General features: G+C 40.3%; 1 protein-coding gene across 2 annotated transcripts in view; it reads right to left on the reverse strand.

The window, feature by feature from the left end:
- The window catches only part of BEND7 (BEN domain containing 7), a 48364-nt gene that overhangs the window by 13987 nt on the left and 8932 nt on the right, over nt 1-25445 (reverse strand). Inside the window, exons 3-7 of one of the 2 annotated variants that reach the window (XM_039730856.1) lie at nt 20150-20449; nt 14306-14428; nt 11182-11447; nt 6104-6329; nt 853-972 (exon numbers count right to left, since the gene is read on the reverse strand). In XM_039730856.1, coding sequence (XP_039586790.1) covers nt 853-972; nt 6104-6329; nt 11182-11447; nt 14306-14428; nt 20150-20449 — 1035 coding nt within the window. The remainder of the gene's footprint in view (nt 1-852; nt 973-6103; nt 6330-11181; nt 11448-14305; nt 14429-20149; nt 20450-25445) is intronic. The other variant, XM_039730857.1, reaches the window with a different exon arrangement.

Raw genomic sequence — 25445 nt, forward strand, 5'->3', positions numbered from 1 at the left:
AGAGAGCCTTAAGGAAACTGCAGGCTGAGAAAGGGGAAGTGAAGCCTCGTGTGGAGAAAGCCCCTTGTAGGACTGGAGGGATGAAGATGGGAAGGAGACTAGTTATGGCTTATAAGGTAATTACATGTCTCTTAATCAGTAACACTGCTGTTCCAAGAACCCTTCTGGGGATTTCCAGGCTGCACATTCATGGCTGGAGCTGGGGGCTCAGGAGCCACTGTCAGGGTGAAAGCTCAGCACTGAGCTCGCTGCAGGCTGGTCCCAAGCATCCAGGTTATCCCAGCCCAAGCTGAGCAGCTTTGCTGCAAAACCCTGCCTACATTACCTGTCACTGCTGGCAAGCTGCCTCCCACGTATTGCGGAGCCTTGCTGGCACAACCAGGGTGGGTGGCTGGGTTTTCTTTTGGTTTGTTTTGGGGCTTTTTTTTCTGATTCTTTCACAAGGAATGTGAGAAGACTCATCTATTCTTCCAGACACATACAGTTTAGAGGGAAAGGTCAGTTGGGTTATGCATTAACAGTACAGTCAGTGGCTTGTCAGACTAAATAACACAGAATTAAAAAACTTCTACCTGCAACCCTGGATGGATCAGCTAATTTCTGGGAAGAAGAGTTTGGATGCTAAAGGAAAGCAGGCAACATTTGAGAAACACTCAAACTTAACTCATCTGTAGAGACAGCTCCTAAACCTGCTACCATTCCAAACCCACAGAAACCTGCTAAAGTGTTAGAGTTCTAATTTTCAGAGAATGAACAAGTACAACTCTACAATCAACAGGAAAAATACTTCTGTGGATATAAAGGCTGTAAGCTTTTAATCTTACATGTTGTAATTCATATTTTTATACATACCTGAGCCTCTTTTTAATCGTCTTCTTGCAAGTTTAATTTGATCCTGAAGAATCTGGACCCAGTCCCTAGGACCAGGAAGTTTATCCACATGGTTAGCAGTGCAGTACTTTTCTGTAAAGACTGAAATAAAAAGATACCACTTTTTTGAAATGTGCCACCAAAAATGGAGAAAAGGAGATGGGAGAGGGTGTTAATCAAAATATATGAAATTATTCAATTATCAAACAGAATTTTAATGGCCAAATGTAGGATTGTGAGAATAAAGCCCAACTCAGTGTATCACAAGTTCACCATTCAGAAGTGACTTGGCTGCATAAATATCACAAGAATGACATCATTACTATGCCTAAAAGCCTGTCCCAGAGAAATGTTCTACACCTGATGTCTTCATGAGATTCACACAAAATGATCACATCAAAATAACAGTGTACTTAGAACTGAGTCTCAGATGTGGCAGGCACTTTTTAATGCTGCCTTCCATATGGTACAGGTAGAGAGCTGAAGATCTGGTCATTTGGTGGCCTCTTGGTCGGGTTCCTAAGGCTGCAGGCAAAGCTGTGAAAGAGTAAAGTCCTACCACTGTGGAAATCTCCACAGTTTTTATCCTGCCAAAACAGATGGAATAGAATTTTTATAAAGCTACTAAAAAAAGAGGCACTATTACTGAGAAAAAAACAATATCCTACAGGTCAAATTTTGTGTTTTGTAAAAAAGGTACAGAGAGAGTCAACATTATCTTTAAATCCATATTTACAACAAACCTAACAGTGTTACACCAAAACTATAGAATTACAAATGGAGTGAAACTGATGCAATTGATTTTCATCATGCAACTGAGAGGTATGCAAAAAATAAAAAAAATAAACAAGTGCAGAAATAGAAAAAATATTCTTGCTGTTAGTATTGCTATTGTAGACTTGGTCTTGGTCAGAGGTCTCAGAGCCCAGTAATGTCCAATTATGAGTGGCAAGCAAAGTGAGAAAGCTGGTCCCAGATCAAGGGATTTGTAACCCTTGAAAATAAGTATCACTTAATGGAATCAGGAAACGTGCAACAAAAAAATGGGAATTTCAGTATTTTTATACACACTTTTGAAGCAGCACTACCTGCTAAGTATAAGAGAACCAAAAGTAATCTCCCCCTCCAAACTCCTTCCATGCTAACAGCTTCACAAAACCATGGCGAGGCAGGCATCATCAACACCTTGCAGTGCAGTCTGATCTACAAGGACATCAGACCAACTCTGAGGGCTGCCCACTCAAGTCAATACACCCCCACACATTCACAGTGTTTGATTTGCAACAATCATCATCTTTGTGAAGGTAGGAATAATCTTTCCCTTCTGAGTCCATATGGTATCTGACACAGTGGACACCTGATGAATGACTTGAAACTCCTACTTACTTAAAAACTGCTCAATGTGTGGTTAGACAAGTAACAACGTGGACAAAAAGGAATGGGAATGCAGCAGCAAGGAGGCAGGAGAATTGGGACCTGCCCTTTCCAGTCCACCCAAGCTGTATGGTATTAACAAATCCTCTGCCAGAGAAATATTGACTGGTTTGAATTTAAAGGGGACTTTAAAGACCATCTAGTCCAACCCCACTGCTATGAGTAGGGACATCTTGCACTTCATCAGATTGCTCAGTGCCCTGTCCAAGCTGATCTTAAACACTTTCAGGGATGGAGCACCCACAGCTTCTCTGTCAAACTGTTCCTATAGTCACCATCATCACCAAAAAGAAAAGGCTTCTTAATGTCCAACTAAATGCACCCTCTTTCATTTTAAAGCCACTGCCCTTTTGTCCTGTCACTACAGGTTCTGGTAAAATATCCATCCTCATCTTTCTTACAAGCCTCTTTTATATTATTATTATATATTTATATTATATTAAAAGGCCACAATAAGGTCTGCTAGAGCTTTCTCTTCTTCAGGCTGAACTACCTCAAATCTCTCAGCTGGTCTTCACAGGAGAGGTGCTCCAGCCCTGTGACCATCCTGGTGGTCTCCTCTGGAATTGCTCCAACAGGTTCCTGTCTTTCCTGTGCTGGGGACCCCAGAGCTGTCTGCAGCACTGCAGGTGGGGTCTCACCACAGTGGAGCAGAGGCACAGAATCATGCCCACAGTTCTTGTGATGCCAGCTGGGACACAGCTGACTTTCTGAGCTGTGACATTGCTGGCTCATATCTAATTTTTGTCTAACACTAGCCCCAAGTCCATCTCTGAGAGCAGGGTTGCTCTCAGTCCCTTCATCCACCAGTCTATGCTGATACTGGGGACTGCCCCAACCCAGATGGAGGACCTTGCACTCGGTCTTGTTAAACATCAGGAGGTTCACATGGACCCAACTCCTCCAGCCTGCCAAGGTCCTGGATGGCATCCCTTTCCTCCTGTCACCAACCGCTGATACTAGGGACTGCCCCAACCCAGTTGGAGGACCTTGCACTCGGTCTTGTTAAATATCAGGAGGTTCACATGGACCCAATTTTCCAGCCTGCCAAGGTCCTGGATGGCATCCCTTTCCTCCTGTCACCAACCACACTACTCAGGCTGATGTCATGTGCAAACTTGCTGAGGGTGCCCTAGAAACCAGTGCCTGTGTCATTGATGAAAATATTAAACTGTACTGGTCCCACTATGGATCCCTGATGGACACATCACACTTGTATCTGAAGACAGCTCATTGATTTCTGCAGGGAAGGATTTTACTAGCTGAATTTCTAGTCAACAACCCAAAGGAAAAATAAGTGCTTCTGACTCGTTTTATTTTTTCATCTTTTTTTTTCTCTCCCAGTTCTGAGTGCAAGACTCACAAGAGAAGCTGATTGCCCAGGAGAAACACTGCAACTGATACAAGTGCCACTGAATACCCAAAGTCAAAAGAGAGAATTGCTCCCTGGCTAATCATTCTGTTGCAGAAGCATTAAATTACTTTTAAGGACAGCAGTGAAAATGTTTTCAGACAGGAAGAGTGATTTTCAAGCAAACAGTCCCTCCTTTAAATTCTCTGCCCATTTTTGTCATTAATGTAGCCTTTTGTATCTCTGTCATGGAAAAGGACTAAAAGTGCCACTAAAGGATATCTGGGCACGTGGTAGAAGAATGTCCTAATGATAATAATGCAAACAACATGATGCTGTTCTTGTAGAGATTTCATACTGGCTCAGTTATTTCTTGGAATAAATGAAACCACAGTGTCTATAGCCCAGCTCCTTGGAGGGAAGAAGGGTGCTATTGGAGCCAGACTGAGTGAAGACCCACAGGACGTCAGACCTTGGCATCTTATTCCATCACAGATTTAGGGACAGGCTTCCCTATCAGGGATCAAGCACTAGCATTTGGGCAATACTGTAAATACCAATAAAGATCACTGTTATGGCAGTGGTACCTAGTAGTACCATCACAGATTAAACTTTTCTGTTGGAACTACAAGTCCCTCCTTTCTTCTCTTAAACTCAAGGGAAGAGGTTAAGCCAAGCCTCAGAATTTGCTCCACTAGTACAATCTTAGCTACTGAGAAACACTGCTCTCTGCAGTGTGTACCAGCTGCTATTTTAGTAGTCCTGTTGCATTTACTGTAAAACATTTATTTTATCAAGTGCTGTTCAAATTAGAGTGCCTTTTTTTGAAGTAATTTTGAACTCCTCTTTCTTTCATTTAACTTATTTATTAAAGCTTTTAAGAAACAATGAGATACAGATAGAGGGAATTCAGATTTTTGCAGACTACTGAGCTCAAGAAAAGAAGGTGCAAAACAGTGTTTGTGATTTAAATCTAAACAAACATAACTGTAAGAAAGTCTGTCACCTGCTCTGTAAGATATATCAGAACTATGACATAGGCACAGCATACACTTTACTGTGGTGCAAAACAGTGTTTGTGATTTAAATGTAAACACAAACATAACTGTAAGAAAGTCTGTCAGCTGCTCTGTAAGATATATTAGGACTATGACATAGGCACAGCATACACTTTACTGCAGAACTGCACAGTTGAGTGTCCTCTGAAAGCCCCCATGCCCAGCCTGCTGCTCAAAGTATGGCCAACTAGATAACTGTGTGTGGCCAGTCACATTTTGAGTATTTCCAGGGATGGAGGTCCTGCAGCCCCTCTGAGCCCCTACTGCACTGCTCAACCCTTATGCTGAAAATGCTTCTTATCAAATTGCACTTTTCCACGTGTTCAGTGCCTCTTGTGCCTCTGAGAAGAGTCTGACTCCACTTCTCCACATCATCCCATTAGGTACTTGTGAACAGCAGTAGGGCTTCTCCTGAATCATCCTCTCTCCAGTTCTCTCAGCCTGCCCTCATTTGATACTGCAGCAGGGAAGTGGTGAAGTCCTAAGTCTTGGTGGTCCCTCCACTGGACTCAAGCCAGTTTGTCAATGTCCTTCTTTCATGGGGAGAGAAGTCCAAAAGTTGGCACAGAGGTGGCTGCAGAAGATTTTCCTGCCTCCTTTTGCTGCCAATGGACTCACAGAAGCTCTTCTTATTGCCCTGTGTCTAAGTTAGCAATCTGTACCTGAGAACAAATCACAGCCTCTAAAATAAGCTCACTCTTAGAGCTTATTTTTGGCCTGTCTTTTGATAATGTGGGTATTGTCCCTACAATATCAGGTTTCAAAATAGAATTCAGTTCAGAAGCTCTGGCCTAATAATACCAGCCCTTTATAAGCTGTCATCACAGAGTTTGAAGGTACATGTGCTCTTCTGGAAGCTAGACAGCAGTGACTGCTAGGAAAAATCAACCAGCAAAAGGTGCTCACACCAAGAAACTTGCTCCCCCAAGACAAGGACCACTGTACTTATGAGCATGAAACTCATCTCATGCCAGTATTATCTTCCTCTATTTCTCCCCAATCCAGCCAGCAACTACTGAAAAATTTACAGAGCAGACACAGTCAAATACAGTGCAAGACTCAGAACCTTGATTGAAGTGTATCAGTTACACTGTCATTATGTTTTCAAGATTTCTTTGCATCTCTGATATCTGGGGGAAAAAAATAATTATCTTGCATGAACACTGAGTTTCCAACCTTAGAGCCTGACTTCAGAAACCAGGATCACTGGCTTAAAATTAACACAAGCTGTCCCCGTAGAAGCTATTTTTAACAAGTGAATGAAAGGGAATAAAAATAAGACTGCATATTTTAATAGACCTAACACACGTCAGAAATTCTAATCCCCTTACACTCTCCTTAGCTGAGAATATGTTCTAATTACACATAAGAAAGAAAGCAGAAAACTTACCTTTTATTGCACCCACAATATTTTGGTCTAGTCCTTTCCGGTTGTCATTGAGCCCTCTTTTCCTTTTGCCATTTGGTAAAGAATTAGCCAAAGTCTTGTCATCAAAAAATGCACAGACCAGCTTCCTAAAGAGCAGACTTCCTGAGCGAGTGTAGTTTGATAGTATAGAGTCCAGCTGTGATTTTGGCATGAAGACATCAAAGCCTTCTGCAAGTTGCACTTCTGGCTACCAAAAGAATACAAATGTTTTAATTAAACGAGCATTCAAAGACATTATTTAACTTCAATCATGCATCTGGCGAGACTTTACAATCACTTCATCAAACCATGAATCTTTTCCCAGCTATTCAGGACCACAGCAGCCTAATTCATTGAAATCAAACCCCATCAGTGAATAAGCACCTTAAAAGGCAAATCAAACAATCACACTCCTTGTCTAATGTCTGTAAAAGTTAACAACTACTGACATCATTTCTAGGCATACAGCTAACAAAAAGCCAGGAGATACCTTTCAATGTTGGGTAATAATGACAAAGCACAGGATCATGGCAGAGCAGCGCTCCAAAGCGATGCTTTTTGAACATTTATCTAACCATTTAATGGACTTGTTTCACTGCCAAATGCTGTGAACGAGTGTGCTGTGGGGCAGCCAGGCACTTCCAAGAAGCACAAATGCAGGGATACTGGCCCAATCCGTGTGGCTTCCCAAGAGGGAAGATATGGCCCACATGAGTATAAGCAGATGATGAGTTCGAGGTTGCCCCTGGAGCCAGCACTTGCTGAGCATCCATTTGTCCCTCCTTTTCATAGTCCCAAAATGCATGTTTAGAAGAGGATGATGTTAGGCAGTTTATTTCAGTACAAAAACCCTCAATGGTGAATCACAGGGATTTAGGTGACTGCCAAGGTGAAATGGAAGGGAAGAAGAGAAAAGAAAATCATGCTGTGTTTCACAAGAGTTTTCTCTCAAGTACACTGAGGGCCAAAATAGACAAAAGCCTTTGAGGAAGTCCCCTTACCAAGAGTCTTTCTGCTGCCCCTGTCTGTACATATCAGAAATTACATGAACACCATTTGCAGAATTTTCTTCTGTGAGTACCATACAATGCTTATGGTAAGACTTCTTCACAGAATAATCACATATCTAGAACACACATTGGGAATAAACTAAACTTTTGATAATACTGTTTAGAAGTTGGCAAGGAGGTAAAAGAATCAGTGATCATGATGTGAGGAAATAAGCCAATATTACAGCCTTGCTCCTAAGAATTTGCCCCTTTTTCCCCCTACATGAAATATATTCAGCAATAATGATGTATTTTCAGAGAAGTTTACAGAGCAAGAGCAAATGCCATCTCCCATCATATCACCTGCAAACATCTTCAGTCTAGACAGAAGAAGGGCTTCCAGACTCAGAACAATTTGACTGTGTACTTCTTTTCCCATGGATTTCTAAAAAGCAGCATGGAGAATGTTGCAGCAAGTAGAGTATACCCAAAGCATGTACTGTCATGGGATATGGATGTGTACTGAGCAATAAAACTGAAGATTACAATGATTTGGGTAGCCAGGATGAAGAATCTTAAAATATGCAGAGAGCAACAACAACAACAACAAAATTTCAAGAAGCTTGTAGTTCCTCAGCTTGTTCTGGATGAAAATTTGGATTTTTGTCTCAAGAACTTTGAAAAAGCTGGATCCAGCAAAACCATCAGTTACTGACATTTGACAATATTCCAGTGTAGGTGGGTTTTTAATATGTTACTTCTAAACTTCTGATGACAGAAAAGATTTTCAAGAGTAAATAAATGAGGGCCAATTTCACAACTTGGGAAAAATTCTACTTCATGCAAATCAAAAACCAGAACGCAGCTGATATGGTGATGAAGAATACCTGCCCTATTCTGTGTCTTTGGTCTTGTGATAGCCATCTAAGATGACCTCAATGATCCAGACACCCAGGGCAGAGAAATTATAGAACCACAGAAAAATTTAGATTGGAAAAAGCCTTAAAGATTATTAAGTCCAGCCATTAACCCACCACTTAACCATGTCCCCAAGTGTCACATTTACATATCTTTTAAATGCCTCCAGGGATGGTGACTGCCACCACTTCCCCAGGCAGCCTGTTCCAGTGCTTGACAACCATTTTGGAGAAGAAATTTTTCCCAATATCCAAAGTAAACCTTCTGTGGTGCAACTTGAGGCCATCTCCTCATATCACTTGTTAGTTGGGAGAAGAGATGGACACCCACCTGGCTATACCCTCCTCTCAGGGCGTTGCAGAAAGTAATAAGGTCATCCCTGAGTGTCCTTTTCTCCAGGATAAATATCCCAGCTCCATTGCTCTTCTCTGGACATGCTCCAGACCCTCAGTGTCTCTGTTGTGAGGAGCCCAAAACTGACACCAGGATTACACCAGGATTTGAGGTGAGGCCTCACCAGTGCTGAGTACAGAGGGACAGTCACTGCCTTGGTCCTGCTGGCCTAGCTGCTGCTGGTACCCTCACCAAAAGCCAGTTGTTCCTGTGGTACCTTTTCTGAACCTCTTACTTAAAACCCAAAAAGCCAGAAGGATCATGAGGCCCTGCTATTATCTTCTCTATTTGTATTGAAAAATCAAGTGAGTCTATCTCTTCTCTCTCCTCTCCTCCCCCTTCTCTTCCCTGGTCTTACCTTAGAACACCTGCATTACACTTTGGCAGGTGCACCAACCACCCTGCAATACAGCTGTAAAATACATTTCAAACCTTACCATTGTACCACTGTGGAGGAGTCAGTATTATTATAGTTGTCATTGTTTTATTCTTAATATAGCAATCAATTTGTTTATCAGTGAAATGGTTTGGAGGCAAAACTATGATTTATTCTTGCTTTTCTTTACTAGTTAGCTATTCTTAATCAAAGACAATCAGTAACCATTTGAACTTCATGATCACTCTGAATGTAATTTCTCAAAGAAAAAGCACTTATTAATAGATAATGATCATGGCAAAGAGGAACTGGAGGGTAAACTATTTGTGAACAACAAAATAAAGAAGACCTGAATGCTTTTGCTGTGCTAAAACTGACAGTGAATTAGATTTAATCCTAGATATTTTAGTAGGTTGTAATGTGGAGATTAAAAATGATTAGGATATAAATGAAATATTACAACTGTAAAACAAACACAAGTTCAACTAAGAGTTGTAATCAGATAATTGCATTTATAAAGCAGGTTCTCTGATCCATGGTCCAGATTGAGGGCTTGTCTCACTGAGACATTTTCCACCTCTGTATGTAGCAGTATTTCATCTCAGCAAGTCTGGACTAACTGCACTGGTTTTGGCATCCCTGATTTTATAGCCATTAAATTTGGATTCTTCTTTAAGTTCAATAAATGTTGGCAAAATAGCAGTGGCAGCAGTAGTGATGTATGACACAGCACACACTACAGACAACCTGTGGAATTCTCAAGGGAACATTAATTTATGGTGCTTTGTAAAATGTCTTTCAGGTTTTTTCAGGCTGGTTGTGACAACAGCAGAAATGCTTATAAAAAAGTAGAAAAAGATAATGCTGCCATTCATTCTCAAAGAAGTGACTTTCTTAAGTCTTCTCAAAATATTTAAGGTCACATTTTATTTTTGCACTAAACATATCTGTTTTCAGAACTCAAATGTTTTCTATCCAAAGACAAAACAGAATCAATTTGTGTGTCATGGGGTTCTGGCTCCGTAAATTTAGTCAAAAAACTGTTGTGGCAAGCAAAGGCTCAAGCATGGAAAGACAGATGAAGACCTGATTTACGAGCCAAATGTTTTCTCTTTTTTTCCTTAGGTCAAACTGGCAACTACAAAGAATCGTGTCCAGTGATGAAACACATTCATAAAGCCAAATTAAATTTCATTGCAAGCACAGAACTGTTTTCAAAACCGTGTTTCAAGCTGACAAGAGTGCCACAAGCAAAGAAAAATTATAAGCACAAATTGCATACTGGAGATAAATTACCAGTCCTCCCCAAACCTTTACCTCAAACATTATGAAGCTCAGCACTACAAAAGGAAACCCTCTGAAAAAAAGCATCAAACTAGTTACTCTGTATCACTACACCGACTCTGTGGCATGAGACTGCAACCTAATTAGTGGTGTGGCTTGCATCTCTGTAACTGAATTATCCTGACTGCTCTTTTTTATTATTAGTTCCCTCTTCCAGAAGGATAGAATATTATCTGTTGCATTGTTTTCATTTACGCTTATTGATACGGAATTTAATTATGTTTTTCTAGCTCATAGTACTTAGAATATTGGAAAGAGCCTGCTCAAAATTAAAAATATATTAGAGGAATTAATGAACAGTTTACTCGTTGGTGAACTGGTTTGGATGACATCAATTTGGACATTAAACAAAGCCAATTATCCACCAGAGACATGGAATTTCTATCAGTGTGTACATGAATCAAGAAAACATGCTTACTGCAATTTTCTATGGGAAAAGTGCATATTCTTAGAGTGGCAAATTTTGGCCGTTTTAGTCACACTAACATCATCAACAGTGCTGAGGCCCTACTCCAGCACACAGAGCAATCAAGACCAAATGACCCAATTCAGCAAAGACTCAATATGAATTTTTCTAGAGATGAGGAGTCCCCCAAAGTCAGGGGGACCAGAAAAGCAGGAAAGCACCTAAATACTCCTTGGCAGGATAAGGACCCATGTGTGGACTACATGGGCTCATCAGCAATGATGGGGCTGTGAATGCTTTACACACCTTGCACTTTTCATGGCTCCACAACTCAACCATGGCTCTTGGCATTGGGAGAGATGCAGAACAAGTTTCCACTGAAAGCTCAAAGAACAGGAGCCTTGAACTCAAGCGAAAACTTCATCTTTGTGAAAATTGAAAAAAAAGACCCAAAATCCCATAATGAGCACACCACACATCGAACCCTAACATCTCCATTCACTCCTACCCAAGATTTGCTTGTTCATTCTAACAAAAAGTGGGAAGATGCACCAATATCACTTGAGTACTGATTCTCCTGAATGAGTCAGTATTTCAAAATCTTGCAATCCTGCATATTAAAATTTTAACTTACATCTGATGAAGTTGATTCAAGGATAATTCCAAACCCTGAAACAGGGGTCTCTGGCTTCAGGGGGGGTTCAATTGCTTGCAGACTTGGTTGTTCTGTGTTTGCTGTCAGTCTCTTCTCGTTCTCTGGAGAGCTGGGTTTCTTATTTGTGGAAACTGCTTCAACAACTTTGAGGGGCAGTTTTCTCTTTTTATTTCTCTTTCTTGATATTGTTGACTTCTGTGCACAAATCAAAGGAACAGGAGGCTGCTGTCTGTTTTGAGTCCCAACTGAATGAAAGAAATTAATGCATTAATTTTACAGACAAAAGCCCATGAATATCCACACAGATGCACCATTAAACTACTGACTCACTGAACTTATTTTCTAGATAAGTGATGTGATTTTCAGGGCTGCTGGTGCACGGGAAACAAATAAGTTTTATCACCTTTGCATAATTTTCCAATCTGTACAATGGGGATAATGACAGTGAGCTCTGTGGTGAGGCTTTTCAAGCCATACTGATGAACAGTATTTTAAGGAAATTAGGAATATACAGTTCTTTTTCCTAGTGCCCACTGGATGGCTGGTGACATGAAGCACTTAAGTGATGATTAATTTGTGCACCCTCTAAGTGACTGAGAATCTCACTCTTTGAGGATCTCTTCCTGATAAAGTAAGATAATACAAGTGCTAATGCAATTACAGTTATTTTTATGACAGTGGTCTCCAAGTTAATTAGCTCAGCAAGAACATTTCAAGTACTATTATGTCAAGAATGAGTGAAAACACTATTCAATAGTTTAATTTCTGAGGGAAAAGAAGTAACCCAAAGTTCCATCAGTTTGTTTTGCTCATACACAAAAGCTGACATGTATTACCTCTGAAATATAAGAAACCATATTTTACATTTATCAATATTTTGCATTTTCCGGTATCCACAATCATTTATATAAATTAAGGCACCAACCCTGAACCTGTACCAATACAAACAAGCCCCCCCAGAAGGTATCTATCAAGATACCATTATGTGTGTGGATAAATCACTAAGATCAAGGTCAAAACAAACAAAGAAAAAGCCAGAAGTGTTCTACATGCAGATCAAACTCATTAAGATGAGCAGGCTACAAAAAGTCCTCATCTACAAAGCTTCAGGAAGAAAACAAACCTCAGACTATTGTTTATTAAAATATTTCTGGAATATTTCATTTCTGGCAAGGATTTACAAGACTGTGATGTGTAGTTTATAATTAAGACAGTAGGGTGTTTGAATACTAAAATTAGTCATTACACTTTCACTTACAGGTTTGAATTTTAGTTTTTTTTTCTTTTAGCAACAAAAATGCCAAATGATTTCTTTCTCTGCAAAACTGTAAATTCAGAAAATATTAAGTATTCCAAGTGAATCAAAAGATTCACGAATTAACAAAGGTACTTACTCTGTAGATATATAATAAATAAGAAATGTTCTGCTACTGAGGAGTCAGCTCTTTTGGCATAGACCCCAGTTTTCTAACTCTCACTCACAAGCCATTTTTCAATCACCCATGTGATTTCAATGAAATAAATTGGTGTGACTGCATAAAAAAATCCCATGTACCAGCAAAAATTGTAAAACTGGGCTTTTGTGTTCTTCTTTGTAAACTGATGACTTCTAGAAAAGCATTTTTATGTGTGTCAACTGATATTACAAAACCTGTCTGGTCGTTCCCATCACTCACTCAAACATTATACACCGTGGAGACAAGGAGTTTAGTCAGCCCTTCACTCCACCCATATTTCAGTTAATTACTCAACACTCCCTTTTCTTACAGAGGTCTTATCCAGCCTCTCCACAAGAGAAGCTTCCATGGCTCCAGTCCCCATCACTCATGCTGGATGGGCAAGTCAGCTGACAAAATCTCCAACATCTCTATCTCCTCATTAGTATTAACACTAATTTTTAGGCAGCACAGAGCCTACAGCTTCACATCAGCCTATGACAACTCTACCTACCACGTTCTCATTATCCTGCTGGCTCAACTACTCCTCTGGCTCTGCACTGCTCTGTTTCAGCTCCCAACCTAGGAGAAAACTAGACTCAGTAATTTCCCCCAGTGAACAAATTATTGCTGGTATACTGAAAGCTGCTACTTCACAGCCAGAGGAAGGGTGCAGGCAACAACATGCAGCAGCTAGCTCAGCTGAGACTACCACTGAGCTAAAAGAGGTTTGAATGAGGAACTAATTGGTAACTTTCAGCTACCTCCAAATTTTAGTTTTCTTACCCCTAAGATTAGTGAACTGGTAAGCAGAACACAGGTGAGGTTGCATTTGGCACCCCTGAATCAATACACTGTGAAAACAAACTGCACATGGTTATGGCATATTGACCTGCCCACTCAGCTCTCATTACGTATCTGATCACATTAATTTAATTTATTTTCAATTTAGCCTTAAAAGGCTACAAGATAAAATCCCACGTTTCAGGTAACAATCTGAAAAGCAGAAGTTTCATTTCCAAGAAACCTGTGAAAATTTGACTTTGACTGGTATGTCAGGAGAGCAGGAAACAATCCAGGTTTTCCTGAGTGGCCAAATGTCACAGTCCTATTTTCTGAAAAATCCCTTCTGTCTTGGGAAGCTGAGAAGCCTCAGAGAAAAAGGAAAACAACAATTATCTGATTTGCTTCTCCTGTGTTTTGCTGCTATGGAATGTGTTTGGATATTGTTTACCAACAGGGGGTTGTTTCCTTGGGTTCATGTGAATTGTTTTGACTAAATGGCCAATCAGTGCCAAGCTGTGTCGAGGCTCTGAAGGAGTCACAAGTTTCTTTATTATCTTTTTAGCATTCTGTAAGTATCCTTTCTGTATTCCTTAGTATAGTATAGTTTAGTATTTTTAATATAATATAGTATCATAAAATAATAAATTAGCCTTCTGAGAACACAGAGTCAGATTCATTGTTCCTTCCCTCATGTGGGAAATACCCACACAAACTTTAATCCCCTGGACCATTCCCCAACAGGAAGATCACAGTATCATAGAACAGTTTGGGTTTGGAAGGGACCTCCAAAGACCATCTCATCCAACACCCCTGCAACAAGCTGGGCCATCCTCAACTCGATGCTTGTCACAGGTATGCACACACAGGACTGGTCACTGTACCTGCTTGCAGCTGCATCAATTTTCTCATGGTCTTGAGCTCTTGAAGAATCGCCTGCAGGGTTGACTGGCAATTACACATACAGCAGTTTGGTCCAACTGATGAATTCACCATTGGAATTTCTCCTGAAAGAGAGTGGAATGAAATGGGTGAGATGTAAGCCGCACTAAATCACCCAGACAACAACTGGCAGGAGTTTGAAACTATGATCAATATGTCAGATTGTAAAATCAGATCAAAAGCATGAAAGGAAGTAGTTTTCAAGATGATTCCTTTTTACAGGAAAGTTTTTACTCAATTACTAATATGTGCAATTATATTGAGTTGGGATGCAATGTTACATGGGCTGGAGAAGACTGCTCAGAGTGTGAGTATAATGCACTCCTCACAGCAGGGCTTTCTATTGTCAGGCTGGTTCATCTTGAATAACAAAAGCACCAAACCTCATTACAAACATACTTATTTTATCACACACACATAAAAAAGCCCATCTCCTGGAACAGTCTTACAAAGAATGAAGACAGTCTGTGCAATAAAGGTTTGTACTGTACATAAAATGAGGGTCTAGGAATTTTTAAACTGCTTGAATCTTACAGGTGATTCTTTACCATGAGAAGAAGAGAGAATGAAAATAAAATACCCTACTTGGAGAAAAAAAAAACCCCAACAACAGGACAGAAAAGAACCACTGATGATGAAAGCTTTCAAATCTGCTCTTCTGTTTGCTAGGGTGGGATTGTTTTCTATGGTATTTTCCACTACTGTGACCTACAAGATAGGCTTTCCAGAGTTTCCCTTTGAAAACTAATACAGTAGTTTAAGAGATTGCTTTTCTATAGTAATTCTTATTAGTGTTTAACTGAACTTACATAGTTCTAGTTCTAGCCCTCAGCAGTGCTTTTATTAGTGCTTTACTTTGCAGAAATCTTCCATTTTTTGTTCTGAATTAGAACAGCCTGTAACAGCTGAGGGATTTCAAACTTCGCAGGATAGTTGTATCCTGCACTTTAGCTTAAGACAGCTGTATCCCTAGACAGCTATCCCTAGCTGCAAAAATTTCAAAAAAATTTCAAATTTCAACAAAACACCTAACAGTATCTGGTTGAAGCTGAGGCTAGATGGGCACCTCCCTTCCTTTCCAAATGTCCTTACAGTTATTTAAACTGATGGCTATTTTACTGCTCAAGACTGCAGGAGGAGGGATGACCATTTCATGAAGATAGGTACAAATGCACCTAACAAAAAAATCTCATTTGGTGTCACACGTGGACTTCAGCCAGTGTATTTCCCTTTTCCTTCTGTAGCCTGACACTTACCAGGTGCCCTTTAATCATTATCTAGCTAAAGTGAACATAAGCAATTCATTTAATCTCCACTTACAAATCACCACGTTTTTCGTTATTACTTCTGCTTTCCTCTGAGGCCAAACCAGGTTATTAATACCTTTGCAGGTTTGGGTTGTGTTCCTTCATCAGAGATCCCTGATGTCAGACCCACACAGATCCCCTGACTTCAATCCTCATTTGAAATAACTGAAAATCTGGCCACCACCAGGCACTTGTTCTCTGCCTGCTTCCATAGAGTCCTTCAGACCTGAAGCAACATCTACCAGACTTGAGCAAACTCATGGCCACACTCCAAAGGTGAGCTACTTGTAAAACTAAACTAATGCATCACTTAAAGACAGCTGACATCTTCTGGGTGTCACACTCCTCGTTTCCTCAGATATTTAGATACTCCACACTACTGCAATTACAAATTTTGGTATTTTAAAATATCATACATGAATAAAATCTGTTAAAACTGTATTAAGATAAATGGAGTAGTTAACAAAATCCCTACAAATCTAGCAAGTGCAAATGCAATAGAACCACTGGCTTTATCTCTCAAAGGTTTCAGCTGCAAGTAAAACGATTTTTATACTAAAAAGTTATTTGGAAAACAGGCTGAGAATCTCAAAATCAAACAAAAAGGTTTCTGACTCAGCAGGACTCTGCCTAGTTTGATCTCACCCTTCCTTTGTACACAGCCTATTCATTGGAAGTTCCTTGGGGCATGGATGGGATTTTACCTTTTCAATGGTTCATAAAATGTTTAGCCCATTGTTACAGGTACAGAGTAAAAAAAAAATGTTATCTTTAGCTTTGCAGCAGATTAATCAGAATCCCTCAACTTGGCTCCACCAATACCCTTCACCTACATGTTTTAAGTAGATGAATTTCAAGACAACTTATAATTCAGCACCAGCATAACTTTACCTTTCAGTAAGACAGTGGGAGCCCCAGAATTTAGAAGAGTTTCATTAACAGACTAATACAAAGTAAGACCATCCTTCCCTCAGTCCTTTCTCAGCTGTTTTAGACTAAAAGATCCTTGGGATGAAGCCTGTCCTTTCTCTTGATCAGAATTCAATATTCTAGAGGGCTTCTGGAAGTGTTTTCTTCTAGAAATGACATCTGAAAGACTCTGGGGGGAAACAGGGTAGGTGGCTTTTGTTTCCTTCTTAACAAAGGCTCTACATCATGGTGAATTGCACATGAAAACTTGAGCGAATTGTACCAGTAAATACCTGTGCATCTTTCCTGTTGCAATGTAACATGTTCCTAATGAAAACACACAGGCAGACAGGCTCCTGATGGAAAACCACAGGGTCTATTTTCCCATTGAGGCATAGGGGATTTACTTTATAATCCCCATTAGCATTGATAGAAATTACCCATGTAAATCTACCATAGGTACTAGGAATGGGAAAAGAGACCACCAATATTTTAAATCAAAGCAGGGTTCTACTAACTCCTTACATATTCATGAGGGTTTTTTATTTTCTTTCTATCCTCCCTCCTCTGATCAGTTATTGTGTTGTAAGAAATATCTAGTAGAGTGTTCTCAGTCATTGTTCTAAGCACTATCTTTATCATTTTTAGAGGACAAAAGCAACCCTTTTCAACTGTTATAAATCAATTTTTAATTTTAAAAGGAGATCAGACTTTTTATTTTTATGAAGGAGTCTTTAAAGAACCATCTCCCTCTCTTTTGGAAGCTGGCCAGCAGGCAAATTTGATACCTGCCTGTGTGACTGAGAGAAGGAGATGGCAAGTACACGAGCTGCTTCCCCCATTTGAGCAGTAAGTAGCCCAGGACAGTGTTTTTTCCAGCTGGATCTGCTAAGAGGGAATTCACTCACTGTAACTAACATTGTTACCAGTTTATAAGCATGCAAGAACTACCCAGTGAAAATGATCTTGATGCAACCCAAAAGCAATTCAGCTGCTGCATCACTGCTGGATTTGGTACAGAACACAAGAAATGAAACTCAAGTGTGAGTTTACTGTCTATAACAGGACAGACATGGTGCTCATTGTTTGTAGTCCCAGATGGCTTCCACTAAAAACAGTGGGTTACAGATGTCTACCTAACACCCTGACTTGTGGAACCACCACCTTAAATCTGGTTTGGAATAAATCCCTTTGGTTTTAATGTATGTTCCTACTCTTCCTTCTTTTGCAGCGATGTCTAGGCTTGCCCTGTTCCTCTTTTATTTTTGTTGATGCCTTAAGTTTTAGCTCTCACATTTTTCAGGTTCTGTACTGCATTAGTATATAACTCTGAAATTCATATAGAGTGTTAGAAAGTTCTCTTCACAGTTCAGTAAGGCAAAACAATCCTTTTCCAGCCCTCACAGCTCCAGCCCCCAAAAAGTATGAACAAAAGCAAACTGGGGGGAGCAAAACTGGGAGAATGTAATTTCATTACCTGAAGCTGTGATTGGACAATTAACCCCAATATGTAAATGGACCAAACTTATGAAAGTGTGAAAAACTCATGATCCATTGTCCACCTTGGGTGTATCCTCAGCCAGGCTCTTGTACTGCCCAAGGTGTATCTTTTGAAGGCCTTTTTAGTAAATACCTACTTGATTTCTCTTACTCTGTCTCGTTTCTGTCCTAGGTATCCTCTCCAGGCATCACTGTCAATAGCTTTCTCGTGAATGTTTTCTATACCAGCACCTATTAAACATTCATTCCAGCCTCTCCTTGAACCATCTTACCCCGTCTGTAGATAAGTACACCACTGAGATGGACTTGATGTGTCTATTACATTCAAATTTGAGCAATTCAGATGGCCTACAACACCCATCTTCATTTTTTATAGAGTATCTATCCACAGTGGATAGAAAGAGTTTCTGAACTCAGATCACCTACTAGAGATGCCTGAACATCCCCAGTGATGACCTAAGCCTGACAGCCCCAGGTAATAACATTATGTCTGGCAGTTTTGTTCTGGTGACTTAAACACCACAGTAAGTACCAAGGAGGGAGTAATATCTCCCTTCAAGTACTGTTCAGCATTTCTACACCCAGCTTTTAAGAACTTTGTCCATCCTCTGAATAACATCTAAAATACTGAGTTTGATGCTCAGGCTCTCAAGGCAAGGGATGGGGGAGGGGGGGGAATCAGGCTGTTAAAATGCCCAGAGGAGCTGTGCCCTGGGTGAGGAGCAGTTTCAGGGCTTACTCGCTGCTCAGAAATGCATCAGAAGTTTTTCTTCCCTAGAGACCAGGCTTTGGAGCACAAGCAGCAGCCAGGATCACAACACCCCATCAGAGGCAGACACCTCAAACCCAACTGCTATGCAGATTGTCTTTTCAAAGGCAGCCAGAGGAGAGGGCCCACACCCTCCTTTATGTAATAACCCAAAAGATTGCATTCCTTTCAGCAGCAGGACAGCTGCAAAGGGAGGTGTCTCCTGGGGTGCTCCCCCAAGGGCTGGGAGCCCAGGCATTTCTCCTGTACAGCCCAAGAGGTTGCTCAACCTGACCCTTCCACATCCCATAGACCACTTCAAACCTGTAGGAGATCATAAGTCAACTGAATCCTTCCTCCACATACAAAAAAATCAAAGCTGACATTTTCTTGCATATGGGGCCAAATCCTGTCAACGCATTTTAGCTCACATGCTGAATCAGGCCCCTGAGGGGATAGAGGTGCTGCTCCACCTACTTTCTGGATTTGGGAACAAGGCACCTAATCTATGCAGGCTTGGGCACTTCTGTGCATGCAGAGAACTGTCCCTGCCAGTGCCCAGGGCCTCTGAGGACAAAGAAGGAGATGTGTGATGAATTTTGGGTCCTTCCATATTTAGAAGATTGTTATGGTGGGGTTTTGATAACAGAGTTTTTTAATCTGGCAACAAAACTTCCATTCTCTGGGACTTACTAAGAAAAAGGCATAGGAAAAATTTTAAAGGCACACTGCCATCTACTTCAGGGCAGAATTCTCTGCCAATACTAGATTGGCCACACTCTAGAACATGCCGTTCATAGGTAGAATCCATCATCTCTTTTCTCCAATAGTCTCATTGGAATAAAAGCCTAAGGCTGTGATGGAATTTTTGTACCTGCAGTTCAGTGGCCTGAACTGTTATAAGGCTGATGCCATCCCCTTATGAAAGGCAGTAGAATCCTGCTCCACAAGCGGTGTCACAACAGTGCTACATTACTCACAGCAAAGAGGAGTGGTAGAGGTTGACATTTAATTAGCCATGAATTTAATAACAATGACAAAAGCTGTTTTAGTAAGTACTGTATAGAAATTAAGCTTGTAAAGGCATTGAGTAATTCTATCCTAACACCATTTTAAAGGCTAAGACAGATGGTAGCAGAATGTACAGTGCCCACTTTCACACCTTTCTGAAGTGATAACTATATGCTCATTTTGTAGACTCTGAACTGTAACTGCTTTCAGTGCAGTGGTACAACAAATCATCACAACAAAGGCAGATATTTAGCAGAGAACAAGGAGGGGGGAAAAAAAAGGCACCATTCTCAGTGTCTAACAGGTCATACCATTGGATGCCACAGTTCGAGCCTGATTTTGGAATGTTTTGGACCGAGTCCCGTATTGCCCTGAAAAATGGCTGGCCTGGGGTGATAACTCATTCCATGCTCCGCTCTGGGACGGATGAAGGCTCGCCTGGGACTCCGCAGGGGGATTCAGGCGCTGGGCCCAGGCTAAGTCTAAATCTTGGGGCTCCTCCTTCAGTTTTTCTCCTTCTTTGCCAACTCGTTGATAGATTCTTCCAGTGCTGTCATTCAGTAATCTTCTCATCCCTGTAATTTGTTTTTTAATTTCCCGGCTTTCATCTCCTAATGAAAACAGAGCCACAGTTATCACTGTAAATTAGCAAAAACAGTAATGGGTAGCAATTAGTGGTTTTAGATGCCAATAAGAGTTGGAGCAAATAAATAAATAAATAAATAACAACAAGAAAGAAAAGGGATGGCTGAATGGTGGTTGGGATGTACCAGGCTATGCCTTCACACAGCCATGGCTGACAGCTCTCATGCCTGAAAGACCTGCTGAACTTGGCTTTCCTGATGTTGTTTCTAAGGCTTTGATGAGTAAGATTATTTTTTTGCCAGAAGGAAATAATAATAGCTACAGCAATTTCAAATAAACTGTCCTTTTAAGAGACTGATCCTATTCAGGCATTGACATCAGTGGATATTTTCCCTGAGTAAAGCCCAAAGGATCAGAACCTTTATGTATCAGTTTGCTGTATGCTGAAGGACAGATCCTACAAAAAAAAAAAAAAAGCACAGAAAGCACCACACCACACACATGCAGAACAGTACTGCATCTATTGATTTTAATGAATAGGATTAGTTCCTTATTCCACAGAATTTAGTAATACTGGATTACAGAGGAATAAATTAAACAGTAGCTAATATGTGTGTAACTGCAGATAGCTGAATTGCTGGACGTCTTAAAAATGTAGATTCTAAAAATAAAATGAAAATATATACCAGAAAAATGTGACTGTGCCAAATAAATTCAGGTCATTTAAATAATAAAAGTTACATACTTAATATGTCTGGCACCATTTAAGTATTAATTTTACATATGAAACTGCTGATTGCACAATGAATAGATGTGTTTTGGGCAGATAGTAGCTGTTTTGCTTGTTAAAGCATACATTACACTTCATGAGTAATAAGGAAGTGTTCATTGCCTTTTCTGAAGAAAGAAGCTTCTGGTTTCCTTACTGGTAATAGAAAAATCAAATATCCTAGGTAAATGTCGTAAGTAAGATCTAGAAACTGATGAATCAACCTTCCTTTATAGAATACTTAATAAAATAATGCCTGGTATCCTCTACTCAATTTATATTCCTACTTCCCTAAATAAACCTATTTTTGGAAAAGCAACTGTACAAAGGAAACTTTAGAAGAAAAAAAAACCTATTCTCCAAAAGTCCAGGATGCAAGGTGTGCCGTCTCTGGTTCAACAAGGCACTTGAAAGTGTCCTAAATTTCTAGGCATGTGAACAATTTTATCAACTCAACAGCATCATTCAGTTGCCTAAACTTAGGTTCACATTTAGATAGCAGCTAAACCAGACAGCTAAAAGAACAGCAAACCCCCCCACCAACACAGGCCAAGCTCAGTGTGGCTGGGACTGCTGCAAGCCTGGTGTGCTGACCACCCAAAAAAGGGAGGTTCTGTTCTAGGAGCACAATAAGCAGAAGGGGAGAGGAGCTGAACAATGTGCTCCAACCTCTGCTGGATCCCAGCATCTCCTGCTTGACCTGGTGCACCGGTTCCCTGGGCTGGTGCCAGCTGGCTCCAGCCCACCCGATCCAGCGAGGAGAGTGGGCGGCTTGCAAGAAAGCTCCCAGTCCAAACTTAGAAAAATATTTGCCAACCCCGTACAGCAACACTCCAGCAGTATTTCCACTCCAGCTAACGCGGCGAGAAAAACCCTCTGCAAGGAAGTTCTGCACTGTATTTATTTATTTTGTTGGTTTGCCTGCAGATTCATGTGTGCGGGTGTCATTTCATTAACAGTAACAACATCAATTCCTTTAAAATGACACTTTTTGGCCCCAACCCAACCAGGGCTTGACTGTTTGCAGTTCCCAACCTTGAAAGGCTGCAGAGCAGCACTGGACTCCAGTTACTGAGATACTCACAGCCGTACTCTGCACGCTGCCTCTCTCCTGTACATGGCTGCACCTGTCCCTGTCCCAGCTCCAAACGTTCCCACCATGACACAGCCTGGAGCAATCCCTTGCTGTCGTGCCATTTAACATTATCCTGGGAGTTTTAAGTTGGTGATTTGGATTTGTACTCAATGGCAAAATGTATGTGAGTATCAGAACAGCTTCCCACCCACCTCCTCCTGCTGGGTGCAGGGACTGTGCTGCGTGTCTGGTCGGGTGACACGTTGTTAGAAAGATTAAATTTCCGTTACCCAATTACATAAAATATTAATGTTAATTGAGCTTATTCAGCCTTGATTCTGTTCCCTTGTTCCTTTCTATAGGAGTCTTCCTATACAGTGACATGAGCATACTTAGTTCCAGACAGAAAAAACCACTACATTTATGTTACAATAAACCCTGAACTTGCACCCTACATAAACTTATCTTTTTGATTAGATAGATCCTTACAGGGATATTCACCCTTTGTAAGCTTGTTTGTTGGGGTTCGGCTTTTCTTCTGGGATTTTTCTGTTTGTTTTTTGTTTTGTTTTTAAAATATGTTTTCCCTTTTGCAAGAAAGCACATTAAAAACCTACAGGCTATAAGCCTGACTTAGTCTTCAGTGCAAGTTTACATCTCTCCTCTTCCAGTCATGCCTTTTCCCAGCTTTTAGTTTGTAGCTGACCAGCAACAGCAGCATCCTCCCCACAGGAGTGGAGAGCAGATGATGTTACACCGTCTGAATCTGCAGACAGGTGCAACACCAGTCACAGATTTAACTTCTTGCTCCCTGGTTATCTCATTTGACTATTAGCTCTGGAGCCCAAGGACAGTGTTTTGTTATCAGTTATTCCACTGCTGATAATTTTCACAGATAATAACCATGTAATTTAAAAATGAAAAAAAATAGATGGGGCACAGAGAAAACACAACAACTCAAATTAGTATGTCCTGTGGAAGAGCCAGCCTTCTTTTAAATGCTAAATAGAATAATAAAGCACTGGAAAAAATAGTTTATTACATAGAAATCTGCATTATCTATCTGTGCAAAGCTTTCTAAAATAGATGCTGAGGCCTGAGAAGAGTGGTGCACACTTCAGCCTCTCTCTGTGCACATACCAGAGCTCCTCACCATTTCCAAGGAGATGGGGATGCCTCAAAGGCTGCCTACAGGATTTGCCATTTGGATACCCCATGTAAATCCCTGGGTTTTATCTGAAACCATTGAAGTTACTTGCAAAACACTAAGATACTCACAAAATGCTACTCAAATAGAACCATGGCAAGTTAGAGACCTATTTAGGAACCTGTATATAGAGAGATCAATTGTCATAACAAAAACATATTAACAATTTTTAATAATTACTGTTACAGTTGTTTCCACGATGGCCCCTTACAAACAACCTATTTTTTTCTTACTTGACCTGACTACAATCTTATAAAACAACAAGAAAAGAAGCAAAACGCAAAACAAAGCCCTTTAATAAATGCTACACATAAACAGTAATTTCCTCAAAATTAATTTCAATCTATTTCCTTACTGAAAGTGTACAGGACATAAAAACTTCCTGCTTCGAAAGATGCAAGAATGTTTAAAATTACAAAGGAACAAATGTAAACCAGAAAACTGTTCCAGGCTGCAGTAGCATCCACGTGCTAAGTGTGCAGCTGTCTCAAGCAACAGGCCTGTAAACAACTCCAGTTAACAACATATTAATGATAATTCATTTATTGCACTCTTCGCTCCTATGTGCTGTCCATCTTTTCACTACTATGTTTATTAAACTTAATATTTCACATTGCCTACCAACACCTTGTTGCATTTTCCTGAACAGTTTATCAAATATTATCATAGCACTGCAAGCAATTATAAAATTATATGTGACTGTATTGATATGTTCAATCATTAATTTTATCCCAGTATCACAGAGGTGGCAACCATGTCTGTATTAATGTGTATGTTTTAAAGTGTATAAATGGGTGAGCAGAATTAAAGTTGGACAAATGTCTGTATCTGATATCTCCTTCCTTCGACTCACAAAACCAAATAACCATTCGTGTTCTCTTTTCCAGTATTTTGCAATTCCTTCCTTCATTTTTAACATTTATGTTTCTCATATATTTTGAGAAATATTTACAAGATGACTTTGAAAATACAATTTTTCTATTCATTATTGTTTAATTTTATGGTTTTTGGAGAGATGAAACACCTATGGAATTTTTTCCTTTGTTGAACATACAAATAGGGATTTTTCCTGGATCAGGCTGCTTACTGAAGTTACTTTTATCTCAGATTTCCACCTTTGTGCCCAACTAGGCTGAAATTGGTGGAACTGTTGAGAGGGCAGGAATGGCAGTGACAGACAGCCAGACAAGCACATGTGAGCTGACAGCATGAGCCAGGTTTGTATGGAAACAAGGCTTCAGAGGTGAGAAGAAGTGGAAGTTGAAGCATATGGCGTGAAAGCTCAACAAAAAATAATAAATAAGTGCAAAGGGTTATATAATGAAGCATATTAAACTGCAATTTATTAGATGCCATTTGAATGCTGCCCTCTCTGGAAGGGGGCCAGCAAAACTCGCCTGCTGTGTTTGAGGACTGTAAAGGGCTGATTCAGCTCAAGGAATCAGGAAGCATGTGCACACAGGGCACACGTCCCCACTGCTCAACCAGGCTGAACTCACCAAAACACCTTCTGGAATGCTACACAGTGTTCAGGTATTTCCATCAGAAACAGTTATCCCAGAAGGAAGCTCAGCATCCCTTCTCAGCAAGAACTATACCCACATCAAATCATAATTTTCAAAAACCAACATATTTTTTGGTCACTTTGTACCACAAGTCATCCTGAAACAGAAAGTTGCAGAGGTCAGCATGTGGAAAACAGAGGATCCATGTGCATAATTCCTTATCAGAGCAAAGGTCTCCTAAATCACGTGGAATCTTACTGCAACTTTTCTGTGCATAATTGGAATTCGGCATCTATGTGACTAAACTGATGGGGTAAATACACATTTTCCAAAAAAGTGATCCCAGGTCTTTGCCAGCACACAAGATTCTACACTGAAGAAAGAACACAGGCAACAACATCCTTGACAAATTAAAAACCTAAACCCCAAGTCAACAGGGAGGGCAGTGGTCATGAATGGTGTCAGA

Source organism: Passer montanus, unplaced genomic scaffold (genome assembly GCF_014805655.1).
Source record: "Passer montanus isolate IOZ18808 unplaced genomic scaffold, ASM1480565v1 scaffold74, whole genome shotgun sequence".
Classification (NCBI taxonomy): Eukaryota; Metazoa; Chordata; class Aves; order Passeriformes; family Passeridae; genus Passer; species Passer montanus.